The following is a 25,354-nucleotide window of genomic DNA, read 5'->3' on the forward strand; positions in this document are numbered from 1 at the left end:
TCAGATATTCATAGTGATGCCTATTAATCCCAGTTGTAGTAGTTACATTTACTGGAGTAATTTTTACTCTTAGGAATAATTTTACTAAACTTACTTTTGATTTTGTAAAAATTTCACATAATCTACTAACTACAATGAATTGCATTTGATGATAAACATTTTAAGGCAAAATACATAAGATACAGAAATCCCTCTAAACTTAAAGTGATTCTACATATAAGCTTTTGCTATTCTATAGTTATTTTCTGTCTGCTGAACCAGCTGCGCCATTTGGAGGACAGGTGCTCACTGAAATCACTTTAATGAAGCACCTTAACCTGTACTGTAGGTATTGGTGTAAAATATCTTATACAGGACCAAAGGATCTGAAAAATTTATTCTGCAAGAAATGTATTGCCATTTTTTGGTATATATATATTTTTTAATTTGTCTAAAATATGAAAAAAATGCACATAAGTCATGACAAAAGTAGAAAGCTAATTTTAGACGTTTACGTTTTTGTAATTGTTTTAATAATTAGGTTATTTTAATAATTAGGTTATTAAAACATTAAATCTTATCAGTTAAATTCAGTTTTTGAGTTTTACGGGATACTTTTTTACTACTGAATAATTTCTTGGCTACTTTTTGCTTTTACTTGAGTAGAAATATGTTTAATTAGTTTCGGATTCTCCACCTCTGGCTAAGAAAATCGAAACTCAATCAAACCGGAAGTAGTAGTATTTTTTAAGACGACGGTTTCTTTATGATGCGTTCAAAGTTCCTGTCCCTTTTTATTATTATTATTATTATTATTATTATTATTATTATTATTATTATTATTATTATTATTATTATTATTATTATTATTATTTACATTCCTGTCGGTAAAGGACTTCTGTCACGTAGTAGTCCTAATTCCGAGGTTCAGTGAATGGAGCAACCACATGTGTTTTGTTGAAGAAGGACCTGAAAAGGACAGAAAGGGACGGGGGACGGACGGACCACTGTTGGACCCATATTTGCATATACAGTGAAGTGTTCTTGTTTCGTTTTCCCACACAAGAAGTGGCGCAATAAAACGTCAGTAGCGTCACACGTAGCTCGGCGTGAGTATTTATATCTGTGAGAAGTTCACGTTCAGCTTACTAATAGACTATGCAGCCAGAAATAAGAACCGTCTTATTTGGGTGAGTACATCTAAAGTTTAGAAGAGATCTAAGTAATTGTGTTGATCGGTGTATTTTTGTAAGCTTTATATGTTGGTGTTGTGAAGAAGAAAATTTGGATATTTATTTCGAGCCGATGGTTCAACTCAGGGCATCAGGTAATTAAATGTCTTATCATCCAGCAATTCAGCTTTATTTAACAAATCTAAAGAGGCCTCTGACTGAAGACTGTGCTTGTTGAACAGTTTCCTGGCTGTCACAGCATGCGAATAGATCCAGGAAGCAAAAAAGATACATAGTATCATGTCATCATTTGTTGCTTCTTCATGGAGAAATGTTGTGTGACATTCTGAAAACTGTCAGAAAGAGCTGGATCTTCTTAAAGAGCCACAGGCCCAATGTCAAGTTATTGAACTGAGAAGTCAAATTTCTTTTTTTGAAATTCATGCATTTTTTTTTAATCTATAACATTTCTTTAACAACTGAAGGTAAGTTACTTGATTGTGCTATAACATGGCACTATGTGCCTTGAAAGTATGTAAGCTTTTTGTAAATGTAGTGCCTTTTCTCTGGTAAACATTTTTAATTTAAGGTTAATTGATGCTGATTTTTGATTGGAAAATATAATTTTGATGTTTATAGTTTATGAAGCAGTCACCCATTGGCTGTTGGAGATGGGCTTCAGGCCATTGCAATCCTGCGACTATGTGGTGTACTTTCTAATTTAATTATTTCCTCTTTTACTTGTGAAGGTTTTGATTTTCTTTTTTGCAAGTAATGAGCACTGGGGGCCTTGTTTGGTTGTATGGTATGCATGAAAAGTGCTCCTCAGAATAAACAAGCTCTCTCTCTCTTTTGCTCTCTCACTCTCTCTGTCTCTCTTTCTCTCTCTCTCTGATTTGGCAGCAGTAAGAACTGACGTCTCGTCCAGGATTTTGAGTCTCCTGTTATGAGAGGTTGACACTGAGACAACAGGAGACGTTTTTAAACGCCAACATGGCCAGCAACACTCTACGGCAAGCACTGATAGTCAACCTCCAGAAAAAGCTTATGTCATTGAGTAGAGATCAACTGCAGAAGATTGCATCTTTATTTGACAATGTTGATGTTTTAAGCAAACCAGAACTGTACAACCTGATTGTTGACTTCATCAGAAGTGAAAAACTGAGCTCATTGGAGGATGAAGGCATGACTCAGCTGCATCTCTTGAATGACCTGATTAGTGAGTTGCTTGCCTCTAATGTCGGTGCAGCTGACATTACAGGTGTGGACCCATCCACACCTGTAAGAACACAAGATACATCAGCCAGTCAGTCTGGATGTCCTAATCCTATCTATTCAGACCGGGATTCAGCGCCTCCTGATAAGGACACTCCCTTGCAGCCAACACATACAACCAGCAATGTCAATACTCAATCACCTGCACACCTGGACAGTGACGCTCACACCCCCATGTCCCAGACGGACAGCAATGGTTCTCCAGCAGGAGTCTCCACTGCTGCAACACCAGCAGAATCACCTACAGAAGGAGAAAATGGTAAGAGGAGTTCCTCTTCTGGTGTGTGTGACCTGATTTTTTTTTTATTAAATAATGCTGCAACTTTGTTTCCCCTCAGAAACAGGGACTTTTGGCTTCATGGGGGACAAGTCTCTCTTACAGTATTTTAGTTCTGATGTGTCAGAACTAAATGTGTTCATCTATGTAAACAAATAGATGAATGTTTATTGAAACTGATAAATACACAATTCTTAAGACAATGAAACCCTGCTACGTTCAAAAAGATGTTAACTTATAAGGTGACACTGATTAGCCAGAGAGATTTTTCCACTGATATTTCCACTTTCAAAACCATACTACTTGGACATCTGTTTTCACATTTAATAAAAAAAAAAGTTCTCCAAAATTTACATGTAATTTTAAATTTTCGTTCTAATAAAGTTCTTGATAATATTTTTTTTTTACATTTATGTTTTTTCACGAAGTTGTTGTGTTTAGATAATTATTGTGTATCCATCTGAAAATAAATCACAGTAACCCTTCCTCTGTTCCTGTAAACAGTGGAGGGGGAATATCACAGAAAGGAACATGTATTTGAAAGACTTGGTCTCCCTCTGATTTAGACTTTTTCTCTTTTTTAGATCCTCAGAAGCAGCAGGACCCACCAGCTCAGGACTCTACTGATAAAAAGTCACAATTAGGAAGCGGCAATAGAGGCTTCTTCTCAAAGCCAGCAGGTAGAGATATAAGTTACATGATCTAGACTTTATCTATATAAAAATATTGCTCATGAAGTAAGTAATTTGGTCAGATATTATCATACAGGACCAGTTTATCTCCTATATCGCTATATTTTTTATATTTTCACATTAACACATTTTTATCATAATTCTTTATTAAAACAGAACTGTTGAAACTGGATAGATAATGATGTCTTTAATGCTTGATGTAGATTGTTGCGAACTTTAAAGGACTGCACTGCAACAATAAACTCTGGCTGATTTAAGTATACAAATTGAACCCCAAAATTATTCATATCCTATCAGATTAAGTTTTCAAAATCATCTTAATGAATCACAGTTTTTGTTTTTTGTTTTTTTAAGGAGAAAGACATCTCACAGAAGATAACTCTACAAAAAAATCCCCATTTTGTTTTTGTACATGGTGTTTCTAATGGTGCTTTAAAGTAAAAACCATTAAGACGGTGTTTCGAGATTCACCAATCTGACTTTCTGTGGCTAGCAGTGATTTCTGCTGGAGGTAGAACTGCTGCTGATTAATACAAGTCACCTGGCCGCAGGTGAAAACTAACATTTTATGTTGGTGTTGTTTCAGGAAAACTTTTCATAGCAGGATCTGCAGGTAGGACATTTTTTTTTCTTCTTTTTATCCTTGTTATCTTGATATACTGAGGTGTTTTCAGTCTGACAGAAAGAACAGTTGTGTGTGTGATCAAGAAAATCATAAAGTTTATCACTGACCATAAATAGATCTTGTGACCTAGTCTGCAGAAACAGTTTGGTTTGTTTTCTAAAATCAATGTTTTATTATGTTTCAACAGTTTGTAATTTAATTACAAACTATATTTCTCTTAGCCATTTGTTGTTGTATTTTATTAACATGTTTATGTCAAATATTTCTCGTTCTAAGTCTTAGGGGGACTCGGTGCTGTGGCGCTGGCTCCTGTTGCTCTGGGGGCCATTGGTTTCACCTCAGCTGGGATAGCAGCGGGCTCCTATGCTGCAAGCATGATGTCCGCTGCTGCCATCAGCAGCGGAGGAGGGGTGGCAGCAGGAAGCCTGGTGGCCATTCTACAATCTGCAGGTACTTTGATTTGATTACAGCAAGTAAATAAAACAGCAGGTTTTATTTACTTGCTGTAATAAAACAAAATAAAGTTCAGTACTGTTCAAAATAGTAGCAGTCCAACATCATATGTGGGATTAGGTAACGTTCTTGATAGAAATTATGTTCTTACCCGGATGATAATTTACCAACAGGGGTAAATTAAGCACATGTATGCCATGTATTTGGCATACATGTGCTGGTGACATGTATTCATCTGTGTGTTTCCAGGGTCTGTTTTGTTTATTTCTTATGACTATAATGGTTACTGTGCATTTCTCTTTGGAAATCTAAGTAAAATGAGTCATTCCAGTTTGTTCATCAGATGAAACATGATAAAATATTTGATTGAAGTAAACATATGAAGAGGTCCAAGAATCAAAAGACTCTGTTACACTTTGAGCTTCCTTTTTAGAAAAATGTGTTGGTTCAAGAAGAGCATTAATTGCATGGAGTAACCAGCTCAGTCCGGAGACTTGATGAAGTCAGTTCATCCTGTTCCCATCATCTCACATTTGAACACCATTTGACATTTCCTGCAGGCGCTGTTGGTCTCTCTGCAGCTGCCTCTACAGCTGTGGCTGGCGTAGGAGCTGGCGTTGGAGCTGGCATTGGAGCTGGCATTGGAGCCGCTGCAGAGCTGGTGGCAGGGAACACCAACAAGCAAGAGGAGAACGAGGAAGGGAAAGAGAAGAAGGATAAGGAAGAGAAGAATGAGGGGCAGAACAAAGATGAGGAAGAGAAGAATGACGAGGAGGAAGAGGAGTCAGAGGGAGAGCACAAGAAGAAAAAATAGAACTAGAAGAAAGAAGGATTAGATAAAAGTGTGATGGATGAAAAACAACAAGAACTAGAAAAGTTATGTTCCTATTCTTGTCCCCACATAATTAGGGTGTCTTTTTTCACTTTCTGCATCAAGTTGTCTCAGTATTGACATTCTATCCTTACATTTACCACTCACTGGTTATGTAATTGAAGAGACCTCACACTACACAACTTCTAAGATTGTTGAAACACAACTGTTAATCATCTAACTATGAAATTATTCGGACATTATGCAACTAACTACTATTTAGCATTAATATGTTTTCTTGCCTTCATGTTGGACTTTGTTTCAACAAGAAATGAGACAAAATGCCAAAATCTAAAGCAATCATCTTGTTTTGTTGCTTTTAAATTACTTGCATAATAAACTTGTAATTTTTTAAATATACTTTTGCGGTATTGTGTGTGTCTTAAAAGAGTTGGTCATCAACCTTTTCAGTGATTCCTCAAAAATCAGAAAATGCAGTTTGTTGAGCTTAGTCCAATAGTAACACTAATTCATTTGGGGCTATGGGTGGCACAGGAAGTCTGTAGCTGGGAACTCTTACACTTTGATTAACATGGAAAACCTAAACAATTTGAATAAGTTTTGGAGAGGAGTAGCTTCCTCTGATGGTTTAAAACTTTGCATCAATTCAAACCCCATCAGAGACGAAGGAGAAAAGGTGGAAGCAAATGATGACTAAGATATTAACTGAATAGTTGCTTAGTTTCTATAACAACAGCCCTCTTTCTGGATTTTATTATTGAAATGCTATTATCAAAAAAGCGTTTTCAATAGCATTATTAAAAATGCTAGATAATTTTCAATAATTGAGCTTTATTGAAATACTTAATGTCACATCCATTTTTGATGTGACATATTTCGCTATGACTTACAAACAAGGCTGAGTGTTTACCAATGCTTCAAGACTGAGACCTCTGAATACATTAATCTGCTAAAATGTGCTGTGAATCCAGCATGCCGTCACATGATCATAATAATAGAATTTGATAGTAACAGTACAGTTTGACAGTGACAATTCTTAGAGTACAATATATGCGCTTTACAGATTTTACACCCATTTACTTTCAACTCATGTCGCTAGTTAGGGATTGACATAATCAAAACGATTAGCTCTGGCTAAAACTGCAGCATTCAATAAAATAAATATACATTATTACACAAAATTTAAAGAAATAAAGTCTTATTCAGTGTAGAATTCATCCATCATTTTAAGTCCTCAATACCAGGACCAGGCAAAATGGTTTTGTTTCAGTTTTTCCTATTATATTATCCTTTGCCGTTTCTCTTTTTGTTATATCTAAAAAAATACAAATGCATCTTAAAATTACAATATTAAAAAAAATCTATATTTTTGGCATTCATTTCAAAAAGTTCATTTTTGTTTACTTATCTGGTTGTTTTGTATCTTTTCTCAGTTTTCATGGTCTGTTTTCATATTTTTAATTGACAGGTTATCTATAGAGATGAAATGACATTGCATCACTGTCTAACTGGTCATAAAAACAACAATTAAATAGAAACATGTAATTAACCTCTTCAGGATCGTTTGCATTGACATGCCTGCTTTTCTCTTCATACTGGATTGGTTGGGCCTTTACTGGCTCTTTTACATCATTTCAACAAGAAGTGAGCCAAAAAACAAAAATTGTGGACCATATGCAGCACAATAGGAATATGTACCTTTTATCAGGTTCAGGAAGTTGCACATCTTAGTTTCTTCTGTATATTAATAAAAAAGTTCACAACAATTGTTAGGTGCCAACTCTTCAGCATAAGTAAACAATACATATTTTACCTCAACCTTTAATAGTTAATTCCTGCAACCTTACTGGGATCTAGCCACTTTTAGACTTAAGGGGGCCTTCCATGTTACATGTTGCAGCTTTCCAGGTACTTTCTTGGAGGTATTTTTTGGAACCTTTCTAAATATGCTTCAGAGCCAGTCTTTATTCTAAAAAATAATTAGTATTTAAAAAGTTACCTGAATGTTTCAAGAAAGTTCCTTGTAAGTTTGAAGAAAATATATGATGTTTAAAAAGAAACCTCTATGTTCAAGAAAGGTACCCATTAAATTCCATAAACACTGGAGAAATACTTTGAAAGGTGTGTAAAGTAACCACTAAGTCCTTAAAAGTACATGTTGCCTGGGTCCCAATTATTTCTACAAATGTGTCAGCAAAGACAGAAAAAAATACCACAATATATTTAAACACTTTTTCTTTATTGACTGATGTATTATTTACTTATTTATTGAGTGTATGTTGACATTTTACAACTGATGCACACACATACAAAGTTATTTTTTTTATTCCACTCTCTCAGAATGACGAGTAGAAATAGCATTCCCTCAAAATTTAGAAAATGCCAGAAGCGATATAATGACCTTTAACAAGACATGTTCACAGCAAAAAATCATGTGTCCTTCATTCTTACTCAGATTAAACATGTTTGAATTTCAGAATCTACTCTTTAAGACATGATTATATTATGTAAGAACAATATGACTGTAACTCTACTGGAATGAAAACTATATTCCTTGACTGTGCTATGGACTGTCTTCTACTTTTACAGTTACATTACAAATGCTTGATATCATATTCCCTATCATGCTTCCAGTACCAGCCGCTATTCCAGTTCCAAGCCATCCTAATCCTGCCGTAGCTGTAATGAAACAATACATTTGAGAAAAAGTCAACTTTTGCAGCATAAAGCAACCTTTAATTTATACTTTTACATATTTAAACGTCTTTTAAGTTTAGGCAAAATGTAGCATTATTTTCAAAAAGAATAATTTGATTCTCAAAGCAGAACACAGGTTTACATGTTGTTGCATGTTTCTGTTTATGAAACCTATCTGCACCTGCAGACCATTATATGAAAAGATAAAACATCATGCAAGTTATTCATAATTTCCCTTTTAAATTAAGATAGATCAAAAATTAGCTACATTGCACTGAATGAACAAACCAAACAAGCAGGTTTTAGTCAAGATGAGATGTCGTGGGTAAAAATCTCTGAAATTATCTGGCATAATTTTATTTATATAGCAAGAAATATACAACACATATACTTGCTGATTGGTGAGAGATTTTAAACTTTGAATAAATTAAGCTGAAACAAGTTTTACATTCAAATAATTTTTTTGTTGTTATTATTTTGTATTTCACCAAATAGTCTTCAATAAAAGTTTTTATTCTGATCTGAACGTTCTTGCTAGTCCTCCTACTCTTCCCATATATTTATTTTTTCATTTTTTTATTCTTTTTTACTTGATTGCATTTTTATCCAGGATTGTAGAGTCAGGAGTGTTTGTGCTAATAAAAAAAAAAAAAAAACTTTTAAAACGACATTTACCAGCAGACTGTAAGGTTGCCACCAGGCCTCCAGCTGGAATTCCTCCTCCATAAACGAGTGCAGATAAGGACATCATCTTTGCAGCGATGGAGCCTGCTGCAATTCCAGCACCGGTGAAGCCAAGTGCAGCCAGAAGAGCAGGAGTCAGAACCACAGTTGCTACACCTCCTGCACAAAACAATAGAAACGTATTAGTTTTCAGTTCTTACAGTTTCAGTTTAATTTTAAAAGATTCATTTAAAAAAAATGGTTTAAAAATAGAGTGGTAATGCCTTACCTGCACCTATGACGATGTATTTACCTGTCGATTTAAATAAACAGCAAAGTAAGTCGCATATACCAACAACAACTATGTATATATAGATATATATACTCACAGATTTCTTCCTCCATTCTTCCAGGGTCGATGTGCTGATGTCTATCTGATTTAGGAGGAATTGTGGGCTGATTTTATAAGTTTCGTTTCACAGGAAAAGGGGAGCAATTACCAACATGGAACGACAGGGGGCAGCAGAAGGCGGACTGAACTTGGTATGTGAGGGCGAGAATCTGTAAACTTATTTATTTCCAGGATCTTTTTAATCTCCTGTTTACTGCCCAGACTTAACTCATGGGTCTGCGTGAGTATTTTTCAAGTTATTATAGTATGTCTCTTCAGATGGTGGGCTTCAGGTCTGGCCTTTATTATTTAAGACAGGCACCATTCTGCCATTTTCCAGAGAGGACAAAGAAGCTGTCCAATTGGGGGAAAACAATCTACAAATATTCTATTGAGTTGAAGGATTGTTATTGCAAACAATACTATCAAATGAGTCAATAAAATTATTTAACAAGTTTTAGCTGGTGATATTGTGTCAGTTTTTTCCTCTTTCTTTTAAAATATATTTCTGAGGATGAGTGTTAGACTTGTGTTCAAAGGCTACATTCAACTCCCTGTTGCATGAATGTGGTATATTAGATCTTATCCCCATGGTGAGCAATGTGACAGTAAACAAGCAATGGGTGGCGCTAGAGGGACAAATGTCCCATCAATTTTCTTGGCTCCTTAAAGAAAATGTTTCTATTTTTCTTGATTTATAATTTGGTTTTACATTTGATCTTTTCTGCGAGTGGTTCACTGCTGCGCTGAATTTGTGCCATAAACAGAATGCAGAAATTAAATGTATCAGTGAGAGTATGTGTGACTTTTTGAACAGTAATCCAAAGTCATCAGGAAAGCACATCAATAGGGCCAGGATTGATAGCATTCATGTTAAAAGGTTTGAGTCCAAGTTAATAAGAACAAAGAGTGATGAGCATGGTTTAGAAAATTTGCTTACTGACTGTGATCTTAAACTGCTCTGGTTTTTGACACTGGAGTGCATCCAACACTCTTATTTTAAATTTCATCTTAATTTAAATGTGATTTGTTTTTCTTTCCCTTCTGTCAAAGTAGATGAGAAATTATGTGGCATCAAAAACAAAACCTGTTTTGTGTTCAAAGTTTTTTTCTCCCAACAATTCTAAAGCATCGTACAGCTGTGAAGTCAGTAATAAAAAAATCAACAACATGCAGCGATAACAGCTGGAGTGCAGCCAGAAGAGCAAGACTCAGTTGCAGGAGCCACATCTGTAACTCTGACTCAAAAAACATGACTAATTAAATCTTTTCCGTTCTTAGAGTTCCGAATTAATAACAAAAAAAGATCATTTAGGAAAAACATAAAGTCAGGTGATGACTTAGGTGCACTCATGGTGGCATATTTCCCTATTAAATAAAAATAAACCGTTTTTTAAATGCTATGTTGGATGACGTAAGAGAAATGGGTTGGGCTCTATAGATAAGGTTTCGTTTCTCAGAAAATTGAAGCAATTACCGTAATCTAAACAGCAGGGGGCGCAGGAGGTTCTGACAGGAGGAGTGTTGTGGCGCATGACTGAAGTCTTGAAGCAAACTTTTTTTTTCTTTGTAGGCGTCCTATTTAAAGCCCAGACTCAACTCTGGACGTCCACTTGAGAAACCACACACTATGGGTCTCTGTGAGTACAGCTTTCTTAATAATTCAAAACGTTATCTCTTTTTTTCCTGTTTGTTATTGCTTGTTTGTTGTTTTTTTAATACTTGCTTTGCTTTGGATTGATGAAAATGTTTTCTGCCTTGCCTTCATTTTTAGTGACAATTGCAGCAGCGTCAGTTCTCGGTGCTGGTGAGTCCACGGAAAACCTTGCGTTCAGTTCATCGCTATAATGATGTTTTTTAATGTTTTATTTTAAAACTATAACTCAGAAAAGTGATAGAAGCATTGTTCTCTTGCCCTCATGAGGCGGGGCGGTCATCGCCGCCCCTGTGGTTCTGGGAGCCGTCGGCTTCACCAGCGTGGGAATAGCGGCGGGTTCATATGCGGCATCGATGATGTCAACAGCGGCCATCGCTAATGGCGGCGGCGTGGCCGCAGGGAGCGCCGTGGCTGTCCTCCAATCAGCGGGTAAACGCCTAAAATTAGGTTTTCACGTGCAATTTGTCTCTCACAAACACAAACAAAAAAGAGAGATAACAAAAAAACAAAAGAGTGACTCATCAGAGGTCGGTGTGTTTTGCTCATCCTCCGGTGTTTCCCTGCAGGAATGGCTGGTCTGGGAACAGCTGCCACATCTGCCGTGGCCGGTGCGGGCGGGGTTCTTACAGGACTTGTGGCCCTCATTGTTTAAGATGCACGTCATTCCGATGAAAATAAAAACCTTTCCAAATGAAAATCAAATTGAAGGCAAACATTGTTGTCAAATGAAGAATTCTAAATAAACGAATTTGAGAAATATGAGGGTTTTTGTCTTTTTTTTTTTTTTTTGTCCTCTTTCTTCCATGTACAAAATATAATAGTCTAAAAGTAAACGTCAAAACATTTAACCAGGTTTCTGAAGATAATAATTATGTTTTTTATCCAAGTCTCTGTCATCCCATTTTGCTCTGTTTTTTCTTGAAATGTGCTCAATGAAAGCAGAGCAGGTCATGGTGAGTAATGTGATCATGCACATGCAGAGAGTGACGCTACCAGAAACAAGATGCTGCACTGTAAAAAAAAAAAGAAAAAAAAGTCATTTTTACGGTAAAATACTGTCCGCTGTGGTTCCCAGAATTTAACCGTTAAAATTACAGTCAGACAATTTTTACAATTGCTGATTCTACAGTAATAAATGGTGTTTTATTTAACCTTTTACTGTAAAAATGAGTTTTTAACCATTGAAATTTATCAAGTTTTATCCTAGAATTTCAATTAAAACAGTTAGAGTCATGAAATATGAAAGTATTTTGCTGTAAAATTAACAGTCTAAATTATAAAATATGTCACTGAATTCCTGTATAGTTACAGGGTTTTGTCTGTATTTTAAAAAGTAATTAACCGGCAGCTGTGGTTGCCAGAATTTCACCGTTAAAATTACAGTAAGATATTTTGATAGATGAGAATTGGTGTTGCTGATTCTACAGTAATAAATTGTATTTGTTTTTATCCTTTTAATGTAAAAATTACTATTATTACCATTATAAAAAAAGACATTTTGTATAAGATGTGGTTCATGCCATGAAATTTGAAAACATTTTACTATAAATTTAAGTTTTAACATGCTAATATGTCCCTAAATTACTGTGTTAATATATGTTTTGCCTTTATTTTTCAAAGGGAAAAAACTGTAAAAAATGTAGGATATTTATCCTTTTCTTTAATGGTAAAAGAGCACCAGTAAAACTACGGAAAAAAAAACACTTTTTGGCTAAAAATTAACATTGAAACATTAAAGAAATGTTTAGTCAGTGCAAAATGTGAAATTAAAAAGTGCAAATTTACTTGGTAAAATTATCAAATCGATTATAGCAGCTAAATAATGTGTTAACAGTTTTGTCAAATGGTAAAAACATGGAAAAGTATAAGTAAATTTTACATAAAATATCAAAAAACCAAACTTTATTGTATTTTTTCCATTTTAATGAAAACTTTTTGGGCTGTACAAACTTCTCACAACCCTGTGAACGCTGATTATATATGGTCATTGATAATCCTCTGATCAATACTCAACATGAAGCAGTCCGCAGTGAAGCAAGAGGAGGTTTGGTAAAGAAAAAAAGAATGTTTATCAAAACAAGATATACACAATATGTTTAAGTCTCAAAACTGCAATTATCTTGAAATATCTTATCGACTGGTCATATCAAATTAAGTTATACATAAATAGATACAAGTACATGTACGTTTTACTGTTGCAATTTTTCATCTTTTAAATTGTGTTAGTGATATCAAAATTACTTGTGTAAAGTAATGTTAGGGAACTGTTAATGTAGAGTGTTTCCTTTTCTAACAGACTGTTGTGTGTCCCCTGCACAGGAATTACCAGGTGTAAATGAGAAGCTGCACATTGTTGTCCTTGTCAAATAAACAAACATATGTAATATGATTGAAATTTGTCTTTGTTGACCTTTCATTTTCAATTTTGATCTGTAGTAAGGTGTAAAGCACATGTTTTTATGCAAAAGTTACACAAGACTTTATCTCAAAATGCTTACTATTTTGGACCCATGCAGCAACCAGTCTTCTGGCCTGTATGGGCTTCAGCACAGGCAGTAAGTCTCCTTCGGTGATATACTGAAAATCATCTGTGGTTGTAGTGCCGAGTTTCTCCAACACATCCTCTAAAGCAGCCAAAATCTCCTGAGAAAGACCAGGAAGCACTGCTCGACATCACGGATGTCCTTTTGTGTATCCATCATATCTGTTGAAAAACAGATGAGTTCACCAAACTCCAGTGACTATTGACTACAAATTAGCCCTTCTTGTACGTTATTCCATTATACTGCACATCTGTGGGAGTCATTGTATTTATTTCAGTGAACCCAAAATTAAGAACTGCACCTTTAGCTTCCTCACTGTACAGTTCTAAATAAAATGGTGAGCCATCTTTTATTTGCAAGGTTGGGAGTTCCAGCAGAAAGAAAGGCCTGTAACATTTGATGTCTCTCTGAAAGAGTCAAACACAGATTTTTGAATTTTTTCAGTTGTCTGGCACATCTTTTGAAGTAACTATGTTTGCTCTCCAGAGTCTGATGAGTGGACCAAATTTCAGAATCAGCCCTGGATAGTGCTGTAAATAATGATGTTTAGTTCTCAGTGTGTTATCTGGAAACAATACCTTCCTGGTTTCCAAATATTCCTGGATGAGAACATTCAAATATGCACCCTGAGGCTTGGAAATTGCTTGTCCACCGAGTTTCAGTGCTTTTGGAGTGACAGCACAAGGTTTGGAACAAGCATCTGTTGCTTTGTATTTGAATTGTCTGATGCGCCTGTTCAAAATTGTGTATGTCAGCCATTTCTTTTTGACAATCATGTATTTGAGATAAAGGGCAACATCATATGAGAGGACACCCTCGAATATGTCATGGCCAAGACAAGGGGGCATTCCTGGTGAACAAACATTAAAGTTTTCTAAAGTATTAAACACTGACCTGAACTTTATCCCCTGAACTTTTGTCACATCATCTCTTTCCAGCTGTTCAGTGACAGATTGATACGTTTCTGAAGTCCGCTCTGGTCCAATGATAGCTGGATTTTCACTCTGAAATTCAGACCGAGTAATCAGACAATATCTGCAGAAGTACTGAGATGTACTGAAATTTTCCGTAAAACCCCCGATGCAGTGAGAGACCAAGTTGTCTCCAGCAATGCAATACAGTGCTCCTTTCACAACTGATTCATCTGCCATAGTTATCCCATTCTCCTCTAGTAATTCAAGAGAGCAAAAATATTCATATTTTTGGACTTTGTGGGTAAAGCAGAGTATCCAGAGTTTCCTTGTGCAGACAGACCCAAGGCTGGGATTCAAACAAAGGACTTGCTTGCTCCTGTGCTACCAACTGACCAAATACAACCATTTGCTGAAAAATAATTGTCACAACAGCATGCATTTTTAACAGCTACTAACTGTATTATGTAAGAAAGATGATTGCAAAAACTACAGTATGTACTACTAGAAAAATTACAGCATATTACTGTTAAAAGTAATATATGATTTTATTTTACAGCAGGGCAATGTAAATTTTATGAAAAAAAAACTGTAAAAATAAAATTGTTTCTTAATTATCTTATTTACAGTAATTACTTATTAAAGAAACAGTATAAAACTGATTTCCAATTTACGGTTTTAAATTTTCCTTTTTTACTTTATTTAACTGTAAAATTTACAGATTTTTTTTACAGTGCAATTCTTGCAGGATATTAAGTGAACTTGTGATATTTGACCTGATATCTGATTGTGCACAAACTGTTTTCTGCTTTGGTCAGAAACAGACCAAACACTCAAGTCACGTGATAAAACATGTTGCTTTAGTGTGAAATATAAACGTTTTTAAGTTTATATTTCAAATGAACGTAGCTTTATTGTGCATGTGTCATTATTGTGCCTTTGCAGGATTCTGCTGTGTTGTGAGTTGCATTGAGTCACTAACATGTAAAATATTGGGCTTGTGTTTCGATTATCAAGAAATCCCAAATAATGTAAAAAAATACATCAGTCAAGTAGATAAGAAATTATGACGTGAGAAACAAGACATTCATGATGTCCTTGTTTACAGTGAAATGAGAACAATGCAGTACATGCCATATGTCAGGTTTTCTTTGTGACAATGCTCCCATATCTAATTTGTGCATCAATACAAGTAGTTTCTTCCAAGAACCCTAAAGCGATTCATAGCTGTGAAGGAAATAAAAAACAAGCAGCTTAAAGTGAGTTAATTTAGTTATCTCTTTATTTGAAGCAACATTGAAATATATATTTTTTTGCTTTAAATGCCATTATTCTTGCAAGTAGAAAAAAGATGTGGTGTTACTAACTGAAGAACTGAGGTAAACATTACAGTCAGTTTTAAAACCTGGCAATGTGCAAAGATTGGGCATTGGTCTTATATAGTCACACCGCATAAATAGTCAGAATGTAATCATATTTTCTCTTGTTTTTTTAAATGCAATAAACATAATTAAGTAGCAGAACTAGTTACCAGTATGTTCCTGTTAAACACAAGAACAGCTGTTCCCTGGGGTGTGCTCTTTCTTTAATTTACCTAATGTACATTGTTTTAGCTGTAGTCACAAAACAAATATTTATTGAGATAATCATCTCACATAGTGAACACACTGAACCTCTCAGTCATGCTCTTTTTTTCTTCTTTTTACTTTATGCAAGTCTCTTTTAAGTTTAAACTTAAACCATGTTGAGTAGATAGAGCCTGCCACAAATACTATGGCTAGTTAGTATGGCTACCAATGATGGCAGATAAACAATTTTCTGTAAAAGTAAGTAGTTTTACAGTCATTAGAACATTAAACAGTGCGTGCACAGGCTTGATTGACAGCAAAAAAGGACAAGGGACTTTTTGGCTCTGATTGGCTGTTTTTGACAGGTGTGGTGCATTTTTGTAGATAGCAATAGCAGCAGTGGGAGAAGATGGAGGAGCTTGTTTTTTTCACAGATTATCTGCCTCATAAGAGATGGTGTTTGAGAAAATATGTAGAAATTTGTAATTTTACAATTACATACTGCAGCTAACAGGTTAAATACAGATCTTAGTTTTCTTCTCACATCTTTCCACTTTATTCAGATTCACAATGTTTTATTGTTTAGGCACCTTGATCCCGAAATCTCATCTCTTAAAAAAAAAACAAAAAAAACATGGAGAATCATCTAAATCATTTTTTTTTTATTTCAGACTGAAAGTAGTGTCCACATGTACAGATACAAACATGTTGCTTAAAAATATTTTATTTACTGCATCATCTATTTGTAGTGATTTGCTAAGGAAGATACAATATCAGAACAAAATAGTTTTTTTTATTATTTAAATTTTGTTTTTGCAACAACAGATCCAAAGTCAAGACAAATAAACCCAAACTACATCAGAAAATATCCATATATTTAAATGGCAATAAAATTATCCCAACAAAGAAATTACTTCACTTTGTGAGTGTAGAGCACAGGCATCATGGAGAAAAGATCATCAGCCTTACATCAGTATTAGGATTCATGGTTCATGTTTCACAGTTACGTTGCAAACAGTTGATATGATCTTCCCCACAGCACCTCCAAATAGAGATGAAATGGAAGTGCTAAACCATCCCAATCCAACAGCACCTAAAAATAAGCAAACATTTGAGTTCTCTCAGCTGCAGAACTTTATCATACAGTTCATGCTGATATGGAGTTTTTTTTTTTCATTTGCATGTTCTTCCTTTTCTTTGTCTGAAAGTTTTCCACACATACTCACAATATATTTGTAAAAATGTTTTTGATAAATGGTTTTATTTTGAAAAGCTTTTTGAAAAGATTAGTATTTAATTTACCAGCCGACTGTAACATCGATATCAGCCAGGTTGATCCAAACGTTGACATCAGATATGCAGCAAAAGATCCCCCTGCTACTCCAGCTGAGGTGAAGCCAATCCCAGCCAGAAGAGCAGGACTCAGAATCACAACGCCACCTGCAGGACCACAGCAGAGGAAACATATTTAGGCCCGAGCAGCTAAGCGCTGCGAAGGCCTATTGTTCTGTACTGTTTCTTATTATTATTAGGCCCGAGCAGCTAAGCGCTGCGAAGGCCTATTGTTTTCCTATTGTTTATTATTAGGCCCGAGCAGCTAAGCGCTGCGAAGGCCTATTGTTTTCCTATTGTTTATTAGGCCCGAGCAGCTAAGCGCTGCGAAGGCCTATTGTTTTCCTATTGTTTATTATTATTATTCTTCCACCCAAATGAATTGGCTTTTTGGGGGCTTTATCATATTCAAAAACTCACCAAACTTGGCGGAGGCCTTAAGCCTGTTTAAAATTTACGTATTTTAAAGTCGTAGCAAAAATTGCAACAGAAATGTCTCTACGGCGCCACCTAGAAATTGGAAAAACACCCTTTTTTACCCTCTGCTATTCACTTACTTTATCGTAGACACATGAAATTTGGTACACTTGTAGAACTCCCCAAGACGCTCAAAATTTACAATTAATGTCATAGTGCAAGTATCACAGGAAGTCAGCCATTTTTGATTGAAGTTCCCATTTTGACCCCATTTTTGCCGATTTTTGCCGTTTACAGCCTTCGTATTTGATCGAACTCCTCCTAGGGATTTCGATTGATCGGCTTCAAACTCGGTCAGTCTGTTCAGAAGGCATGTCTCATCTAAAGTTATCAAAACGGTGAGTTTTTGAGTATGCTGAAGGGGGTTAGCAGGGGTCAAAGTTCACCTACTCGCCATAAAAAAAATAAACTGCTATATCTCCTACACAGAAACTCACAGAGGCACCAAAGTTACTGTGATTGATCATCATCGGGTCTCCTACAATATCCTATGGTCAAGTGATGACATCACTTAGGCCACGCCCCCTGAGAACAGGAAGTGTCATGTTTTACTGTCAACGGTCGCTATCTGACCCCTTTGACCTCATCAACATGAAACTGTGCCCAGACACCGAAGACATGTTGGTGTATTGAGGACTCCAACCCCGACCAGCTTCAGTGCAGCAGGTGGGCGTGGCGGCGTGGCGAAGTGACCTGTAACGCCATCGCCATACGTTTGGCTCTCAATTCCACAATTTCGGGCACAGCTGCTCCAAATTCACAAGGATGGATCCTCATCTACTCCCCGACAGGAATCCATCACAATATTTGGTGGCGTGGCCTAATTTCTCTATAGCGCCCCCTAGAAAACTTTAAATGATCAGCCCCAAGCCATGCTTTAACCTACAATTACGAAACTTTGTACACATGTGTACCATGTCAGGACTTACAAAAAGTCTCTTGGAGCCATGGTCTAAACCCCACAGGAAGTCGGCCATTTTAGATTGAAGTTCAAATTTTGACCCCATTTTTGCCATTTACAGCCTCCGTATTTGATCGAACTCCTCCTAGGTATTTCGATTGATCGGCTTCAAACTCGGTCAGTCTGCTCATAAGGCATGTCCCATCTAAAGTTATCAAAACGGTGAGTTTTTGAGAATGCTGAAGGGGGGTTAGCAGGGGTCAAAGTTCACCTACTCGCCGTAAAACAATAAACTGCTATATCTCCTACACAGAAACTCACAGAGGCACCAAAGTTTCTGTGATTGATCATCATTGGGTGTCCTACAATACCCTATGGTCGAATGATGACATCACTTAGGCCACGCCCCCTGAGAAAAGGAAGTGTCATGTTTTACTCTGAATGGTCGCTATCTGACCCCTTTGACCTCATCAACATGAAACTGTGCCCAGACACAGAAGACATGTTGGTGTGTTGAGGATTCCAACCCGACCAGCTTTGATGGAGCAGCTGGGCGTGGCGGCGTGGCGAAGTGACCTGTAACGCCATCGCCATACGTTTGGCTCTCAATTCCACATTTTTGGGCGCAGCTGCTCCAAACTCACAAGGATGGATCTTCATTCACTCCCCGACAGGAATCCATCACAATATTTGTAGGGTGTGGCCTAATTTCTCTATAGCGCCCCCTAGAAAATTTTAAATGATCAGCCCCAAGCCATGCTTTAACCTACAATTACGAAACTTTGTACACATGTGTACCATGTCAGGACTTACAAAAAGTCTCTTGGAGACATGGTCTAAACCCCAGAGGAAGTCGGCCATTTTAGATTGAAGTTCAGATTTTGATCCCATTTTTGGCGTTTATAAACCATTTCAGTAATTCGCCACTTGGGGTCAGTATTGCTCCACAAATGAAACAGCATAAACAGGATGAAGAACAGTATCTGTATTTTGCCAGTAGGTGTCAGTGTTCCTCCACCAATGACAAACAGATCCACGGGCGGATGGGCGCGAAAACTTTGTGAGAGCGTTGCCATGAAATTTCTAAAAGGATAAAAATGTCTCAGATAATTTTTGTTGAATTAAATCATGCAGTAAATGTAGCGTTTTCTTACTTCTTCCAAACCATTTCAGTAATTCGCCACTCTGAGTAAGTATTACTCCAACAATGAAATAGAGTGCTTTAGAAACACAGCTGAAAATGGTGAAAAATGACCAACTGTAGTATTTCGCCATGTGCATACGATCGGCTGTAAATGACACGTGGATCATCCGACTGATGCCAAATTGGATACGTATGACCTTTGTTGACCTCTAAAAAGAACAACAGCATTGAAATATATTTTGAATTCACTGCGCGTCCTACATTAATCCGCCAGCTATATTTCCTCGCTAAACCAATGAATCTGCACCACATTTTTTGCATCGTCAAGGAGCGACTCCGAACGCATCAGTGCGTACCGCCTGGTGGACGGGCGCGGAAACTGAGCAACAACTTCTGTCTCGGCACGTGGCCAGCGTTGATGGAAACTGAGCAACAGCTTCTGCGGTGCGGGCGGAGGAGCTGAAAACTGCGTGAGAGCTTCTGTGGTGGCTGGCGTGAGGCGGCGGTTGCTCGTACCCCGCGGTGGACAATAGGCCGGAGCGGCGCTTGGCTGCGAGGGCCGTTCGAGGCTGCTTGCAGCTTTAATTATTATTATTATTCTTCCACCCAAATGAATTGGCTTTTTGGGGGCTTTATCATATTCAAAAACTCACCAAACTTGGCGGAGGCCTTAAGCCTGTTTAAAATTACGTATTTTAAAGTCGTAGCAAAAATTGCAACAGAAATGTCTCTACGGCGCCACCTAGAAATTGGAAAAACACCCTTTTTTACCCTCTGCTATTCACTTACTTTATCATAGACACATGAAATTTGGTACACTTGTAGAACTCCCCAAGACGCTCAAAATTTACAATTAATGTCATAGTGCAAGTATCACAGGAAGTCAGCCATTTTTGATTGAAGTTCCCATTTTGACCCCATTTTTGCTGATTTTTGCCTTTTACAGCCTTTGTATTTGATCTATCTCCTCCTAGGGATTTTGATTGATCGACTTCAAACTCGGTCAGTCTGTTCATAAGGCATGTCCCATCTAAAGTTATCTAAACGGTGAGTTTTTGAGTATGCTGAAGGGGGGTTAGCAGGGGTCAAAGTTCACCTACTCGCCATAAAAAAATAAACTGCTATATCTCTTACACAGAAACTCACAGAAGCATCAAAGTTTCTGTGATTGATCATCATCGGGTCTTCTACAATACCCTATGGTCGAATGATGACATCACTTAGGCCACGCCCCCTGAGAACAGGAAGTGTAATGTTTTACTGTGAACGTTCGCTATCTGACCCCTTTGACCTCATCAACATGAAACTGTGCCCAGACACAGAGAACATGTTGGTGTATTGAGGATTCTAACCCCGACCAGCTTCGATGGAGCAGGTGGGCGTGGTGGCGTGGCGAAGTCACCTGTAACGCCATCGCCATACGTTTGGCTCTCAATTCCACATTTTCAGGCCCAGCTGCTGCAAACTCATAAGGATGGACCCTCATCCACTCCCCAACAGGAATCCATCACAATATTTGGTGGGCGTAGCCTAATTTCTCTATAGCGCCCCCTAGAAAACTTTAAATGATCAGCCCCAAGCCATGCTTTAACCTACAAATACGAAACTTTGTACACATGTGTACCTTGTCAGGACGTACAAAAAAGTCTCTTGGAGCCATGGTCTAAACCCCACAGGAAGTCAGCCATTTTGGATTCAAGTTCGGTTTTTGACCCCATTTTTGCCGTTTACAGCCTTCATATTTGATCTATCTCCTCCTAGGGATTTCGATTGATCGGCTTCAAACTCGGTCAGTCTGTTCATAAGGCATGTCTCATCTAAAGTTATCTAAACGGTGAGTTTTTGAGTATGCTGAAGGGGGGTTAGCAGGGGTCAAAGTTCACCTACTCGCCATAAAAACATAAACTGCTATATCTCCTACACAGAAACTCACAGAGGCACCAAAGTTTCTGTGATTGATCATCATCGGGTCTCCTACATTACCCTATGGTCGAATGATGACATCACTTAGGCCACGCCCCCTGAGAACAGGAAGTGTAATGTTTTACTGTGAAAGTTCGCTATCCGACCCCTTTGACCTCATCAACATGAAACTGTGCCCAGACACCGAAGACATGTTGGTGTATTGAGGATTCCAACCCCAACCAGCTACGATAGAGCAGGTGGGCATGGCGGCGTGGCGAAGTTACCTGTAACGCCATCGCCATACGTTTGGCTCTCAATACCACATTTTCGGGCTCAGCTGCTGCAAACTCACAAGGATGAATATTTATCCACTCCCCGACTGGAATCCATCACAATATTTGGTGGGCGTGGCCTAATTTCTCTATAGCGCCCCTAGAAAACAGCAGCCCATAGGTTATGTTGTTATTAATTATTTAAATATACATTATTATAACTTTTTATATATATATATAAGTTTATTTTGTGGGTTAAAGTACAAACATTCATTCATTTTTGCTAGAAATAATACAAACAAAGTCATTCAGCAAAACCTATGACACAGCGAAGTAAGAACACACTGGGGTCAGTGTTGATGGAGTACCACTGGCACCTTGTGGAGAAATACTGGTACTGCTAGTGCAATACCAGTATTGCCCCAGCAGGAGGCAGTGGTACTCCATCAATGAGAAAACAGATCAACGCTACGTAATAACAGTCAGCCGGCGACAGCTGGAGCTGCAAAGTTTTCCTGAACATTTTGCCTGCTTTTTGGAGCCACAGAACTGGACTACGCTCAACATTTTGCTTGGATTTTGGAGTTGCAAATACGAACCACGCTTTGGAGCAAGAAGGCTCTGTTGGACCGGAGTTGGAGCAGTTTAATGGGCTCTTTGCACCTCAGCTTACACGTTAGGGAAACACGGCTGAAATGTTTTTCCAAGGTAACAATTAATAATGTACATCGATCCGAAACCCCAACAAGTAAGGCAAAGAAAGGTTTTAAGATGTTCGCCTCTTTATACATTCACAGATATGAAGGTGAGTTTTATTTTCTTTAAACTGCTAGCACAAGCCTGCTAGCTTTCTAGTAAAAATCTGCTATTTAATTATCTAAAGATTTCTCAGCCATTCTAACGGACACTGTTTGTGCCTTATTTTCAAGCATATTACGTGTGTTTATTGTTAACGACAATAAAGCAGCGGGGAGGGGGAGGGCAGATTACAGTTCAGACTTTTTGCTTGAAGTATGAGAAGAAAAACGAGCCGAGAGTTTACTCTGGTATCGGAGTTCTAGTTCAGCTGACTGTTCAGATTCAGAATTATTACTTTTAGAAAAATACGGCCGTGTTGCTTCAGATTTCTGTGTTATTTCGTTTTATTACTTTTGCATGCTTGTTGTGAATGGCTCATTAAGACAGTGTTTAGAGCGGTGTGTACGGCGTTAGCTTCAAGTGGTAGCTTTAACTTGTAGCAACGAATATTTACAAGCTGTCTTAATTGAGGATGGCTTGGAAATCCATGAAAACTTAAACAAAGTACATAGTATTGTTTTATTTGTGTCTTAAGTACGACTTTGTCTTTTATAGCAGTCATAGTTTCTGAAAGTGGAAAAAAGAGCCGCATTCGGGTATACAGTTGTGACGTCAGCGCAGCAGGCGCAAAGAGCCCATTGCTGTTCGTTTAAACAGTCGTAACTCGCGGTGCGGTGAGTAATTTATTCCTTCCTGCTGGTTCTGGAAGCCGTCATGTTTGGAACAGTTATTCTGAGGAGGATGCTAACCCAATGCCTGAGGCCTGCAACGTTTTTAATGCTAACGAAGCGCTTCACTAATTCAATAAACTGAATAGTGTGTTTGATACATCCAGTTTCATAAATTCAGAGTTGTTTGTTATTATGTATAGAAGATGTTTAAAATGTCGTTTGAAAGAGCTCTGAGAAAATGCTAAGTATCTTTTACCGATCCATTGGGGTTGTAATATTTAGTTGCAGCACTTCCTGTGATTAATACCTAATTAATGGATGGGATTCAGCCTGTGCTATTGTTCTAATGTGCTGAAAGTTAACTGTGCTCTCTTATTGTGCATTGCCCTTGGTTTATTACTGAACAGTGCGGTTTATTAAACTGATACATCTTAACCTTCACCATTTTCCTGACTCATTTCACAATAACGTCAAAGTTGCACTGCATTTACATCTCAGTTGTAGTTAACATCAAGCATGTGGGTGTGGCTTAGTGTAAAACTTTCACTATTTACCATAAAACATCAACATTAAATGACTTCCAAATGCAAGATCACAGCTGCATCATCACACTTCCTCTGTCTTTCTAGAGAACAGCCCTGAACACATTTCCATGGTCACTTGATGACCTCACTGTAGTCCCGCCCACTTTTAAGAGGCAGTCCATGTTTTTTCTGCTGTATGTTTTACTGTTATTCTATAATTTATATGGGTTTCATCATGTGAATACTGACTAAAAACGATAACATGATGAACTCTATGAATGCTGGCTGCTGACCGAACCGCATTGGGGTGTAGAAATGACGAAATGCATTACTTCGCCACGTGCATATGATCGGCTCTAAATGACACGTGGATCATCGGACTGGCGCCAAATTGAAAACGTATGACCTTTGTTGACCTCTAAAGAGCAAAACAGCATTGAAATGTATTTTGACTCCACTGCTCCCCTACATTAATCCGCCAGCTGTATTTCCTCGCTAAACCAATGAATCTATACCACATTTTTTTGCATCTTGAAGGATAGCCGCCGAACGCATAGATGCGTACCGCCTGGAGGACGGGCGCGGAAACTGCGCAACAACTTCTGTCTTAGCACGTGCGCAGCGTTGATGGAAACTGAGCAACTGCTTCCACGGTGCGGGCGGAGGCGCTGAAAACTGCGTGAGAGCTTCTGTGGTGGCTGGCGTGAGGCGGCGGTTGCTCGTACCCCGCGGTGGCAATAGGCCGGAGCGGCGCTTGGCTGCGAGGGCCGTTCGAGGCTGCTTGCAGCTTTAATTATTATTATTATTCTTCCACCCAAATGAATTGGCTTTTTGGGGGCTTTATCATATTCAAAAACTCACCAAACTTGGCGGAGGCCTTAAGCCTGTTTAAAATTTACGTATTTTAAAGTCGTCGCAAAAATTGCAACAGAAATGTTTCTACGGCGCCACCTAGAAATTGGAAAACACCCTTTTTTACCCTCTGCTATTCACTTACTTTATCGTAGAGACATGAAATTTGGTACACTTGTAGAGCTCCCCAAGACGCTCAAAATTTATAATTAATGTCATAGTGCAAGTATCACAGGAAGTCAGCCATTTTTGATTGAAGTTCCCATTTTGACCCCATTTTTGCCGATTTTTGCCTTTTACAGCCTTTGTATTTGATCTATCTCCTCCTATGGATTTTGATTGATCGACTTCAAACTTGGTCAGTCTGTTCATAACGCATGTCCCATCTAAAGTTATCTAAACGGTGAGTTTTTGAGTATGCTGAAGGGGGGTTAGCAGGGGTCAAAGTTCACCTACTCGCCATAAATAAATAAACTGCTATATCTCCTACACAGAAACTCACAGAAGCATCAAAGTTTCTGTGATTGATCATCATCGGGTGTCCTACAATACCCTATGGTCGAATGATGACATCACTTAGGCCACGCCCCCTGAGAACAGGAAGTGTAATGTTTTACTGTGAACTGTTGCTATCTGACCCCTTTGACCTCATCAACATGAAACTGTGCCCAGACACAGAAAACATGTTGGTGTATTGAGGATTCCAACCCCGACCAGCTACGATAGAGCAGGTGGGCATGGCG

The 25,354-nt window shown here is 37.7% G+C and overlaps 3 protein-coding genes across 5 annotated transcripts; 2 read left to right on the forward strand and 1 right to left on the reverse strand.

Annotated features, from left to right (window-relative positions):
* Nucleotides 1-960: 960 nt before the first annotated feature.
* Nucleotides 961-5,704, forward strand: LOC129365117 (forkhead box protein C1-like). Of its 3 annotated transcripts, none has more exons than XM_055038060.1 (6): nt 961-1,169; nt 2,055-2,685; nt 3,288-3,383; nt 3,982-4,008; nt 4,297-4,470; nt 5,034-5,704. In XM_055038060.1, exons 2-6 carry the CDS (start codon nt 2,145-2,147, stop codon nt 5,285-5,287), a joined length of 1,092 nt encoding a protein of 363 aa, XP_054894035.1. In that variant the 5' UTR covers nt 961-1,169; nt 2,055-2,144; the 3' UTR covers nt 5,288-5,704. The 3 variants fall into 3 exon arrangements, with proteins under 3 accessions (XP_054894035.1, XP_054894036.1, XP_054894037.1); XM_055038061.1 differs by having other exon boundaries at nt 2,058-2,685; XM_055038062.1 differs by lacking the exon at nt 961-1,169 and adding an exon at nt 1,203-1,306.
* A 1,821-nt stretch (nt 5,705-7,525) lies between these two features.
* Nucleotides 7,526-9,114, reverse strand: LOC129365420 (interferon alpha-inducible protein 27-like protein 2A). The gene is made up of 4 exons (XM_055038619.1): nt 9,055-9,114; nt 8,955-8,978; nt 8,678-8,845; nt 7,526-7,984 (listed from the first exon to the last, which is right to left on the reverse strand). The coding sequence occupies exons 1-4, from the start codon at nt 9,068-9,070 to the stop codon at nt 7,869-7,871; spliced, it is 324 nt and encodes a 107-aa protein (XP_054894594.1). The 5' UTR covers nt 9,071-9,114; the 3' UTR covers nt 7,526-7,868.
* Nucleotides 9,115-10,559: 1,445 nt separating this feature from the next.
* Nucleotides 10,560-11,475, forward strand: LOC129365401 (interferon alpha-inducible protein 27-like protein 2A). The gene is made up of 4 exons (XM_055038583.1): nt 10,560-10,696; nt 10,831-10,863; nt 10,981-11,142; nt 11,280-11,475. The coding sequence occupies exons 1-4, from the start codon at nt 10,687-10,689 to the stop codon at nt 11,363-11,365; spliced, it is 291 nt and encodes a 96-aa protein (XP_054894558.1). The 5' UTR covers nt 10,560-10,686; the 3' UTR covers nt 11,366-11,475.
* The last annotated feature ends 13,879 nt before the right edge of the window (nt 11,476-25,354 follow it).

The sequence above is a fragment of the Poeciliopsis prolifica genome, unplaced genomic scaffold (assembly GCF_027474105.1).
Source record: "Poeciliopsis prolifica strain line A6 unplaced genomic scaffold, Auburn_PproV2 SCAFFOLD013, whole genome shotgun sequence".
Classification (NCBI taxonomy): domain Eukaryota; kingdom Metazoa; phylum Chordata; class Actinopteri; order Cyprinodontiformes; family Poeciliidae; genus Poeciliopsis; species Poeciliopsis prolifica.

Coding starts and splice junctions, on each gene's coding strand:
- LOC129365117 (XM_055038060.1), top strand. CDS start 2,145: ATGGCCAGCAACACTCTACGGCAAGCACTGATAGTCAACCTCCAGAAA. Junction 2,686..3,287: donor ACCTACAGAAGGAGAAAATG/GTAAGAGGAGTT, acceptor TCTCTTTTTTAG/ATCCTCAGAAGCAGCAGGAC. Junction 4,471..5,033: donor GGCCATTCTACAATCTGCAG/GTACTTTGATTT, acceptor CATTTCCTGCAG/GCGCTGTTGGTCTCTCTGCA.
- LOC129365401 (XM_055038583.1), top strand. Junction 10,864..10,980: donor AGCGTCAGTTCTCGGTGCTG/GTGAGTCCACGG, acceptor TGCCCTCATGAG/GCGGGGCGGTCATCGCCGCC. Junction 11,143..11,279: donor GGCTGTCCTCCAATCAGCGG/GTAAACGCCTAA, acceptor GTTTCCCTGCAG/GAATGGCTGGTCTGGGAACA.
- LOC129365420 (XM_055038619.1), bottom strand. Junction 8,846..8,954: donor ATACATCGTCATAGGTGCAG/GTAAGGCATTAC, acceptor TGTTTTGTGCAG/GAGGTGTAGCAACTGTGGTT. Junction 7,985..8,677: donor GGCAACCTTACAGTCTGCTG/GTAAATGTCGTT, acceptor GTTTCATTACAG/CTACGGCAGGATTAGGATGG.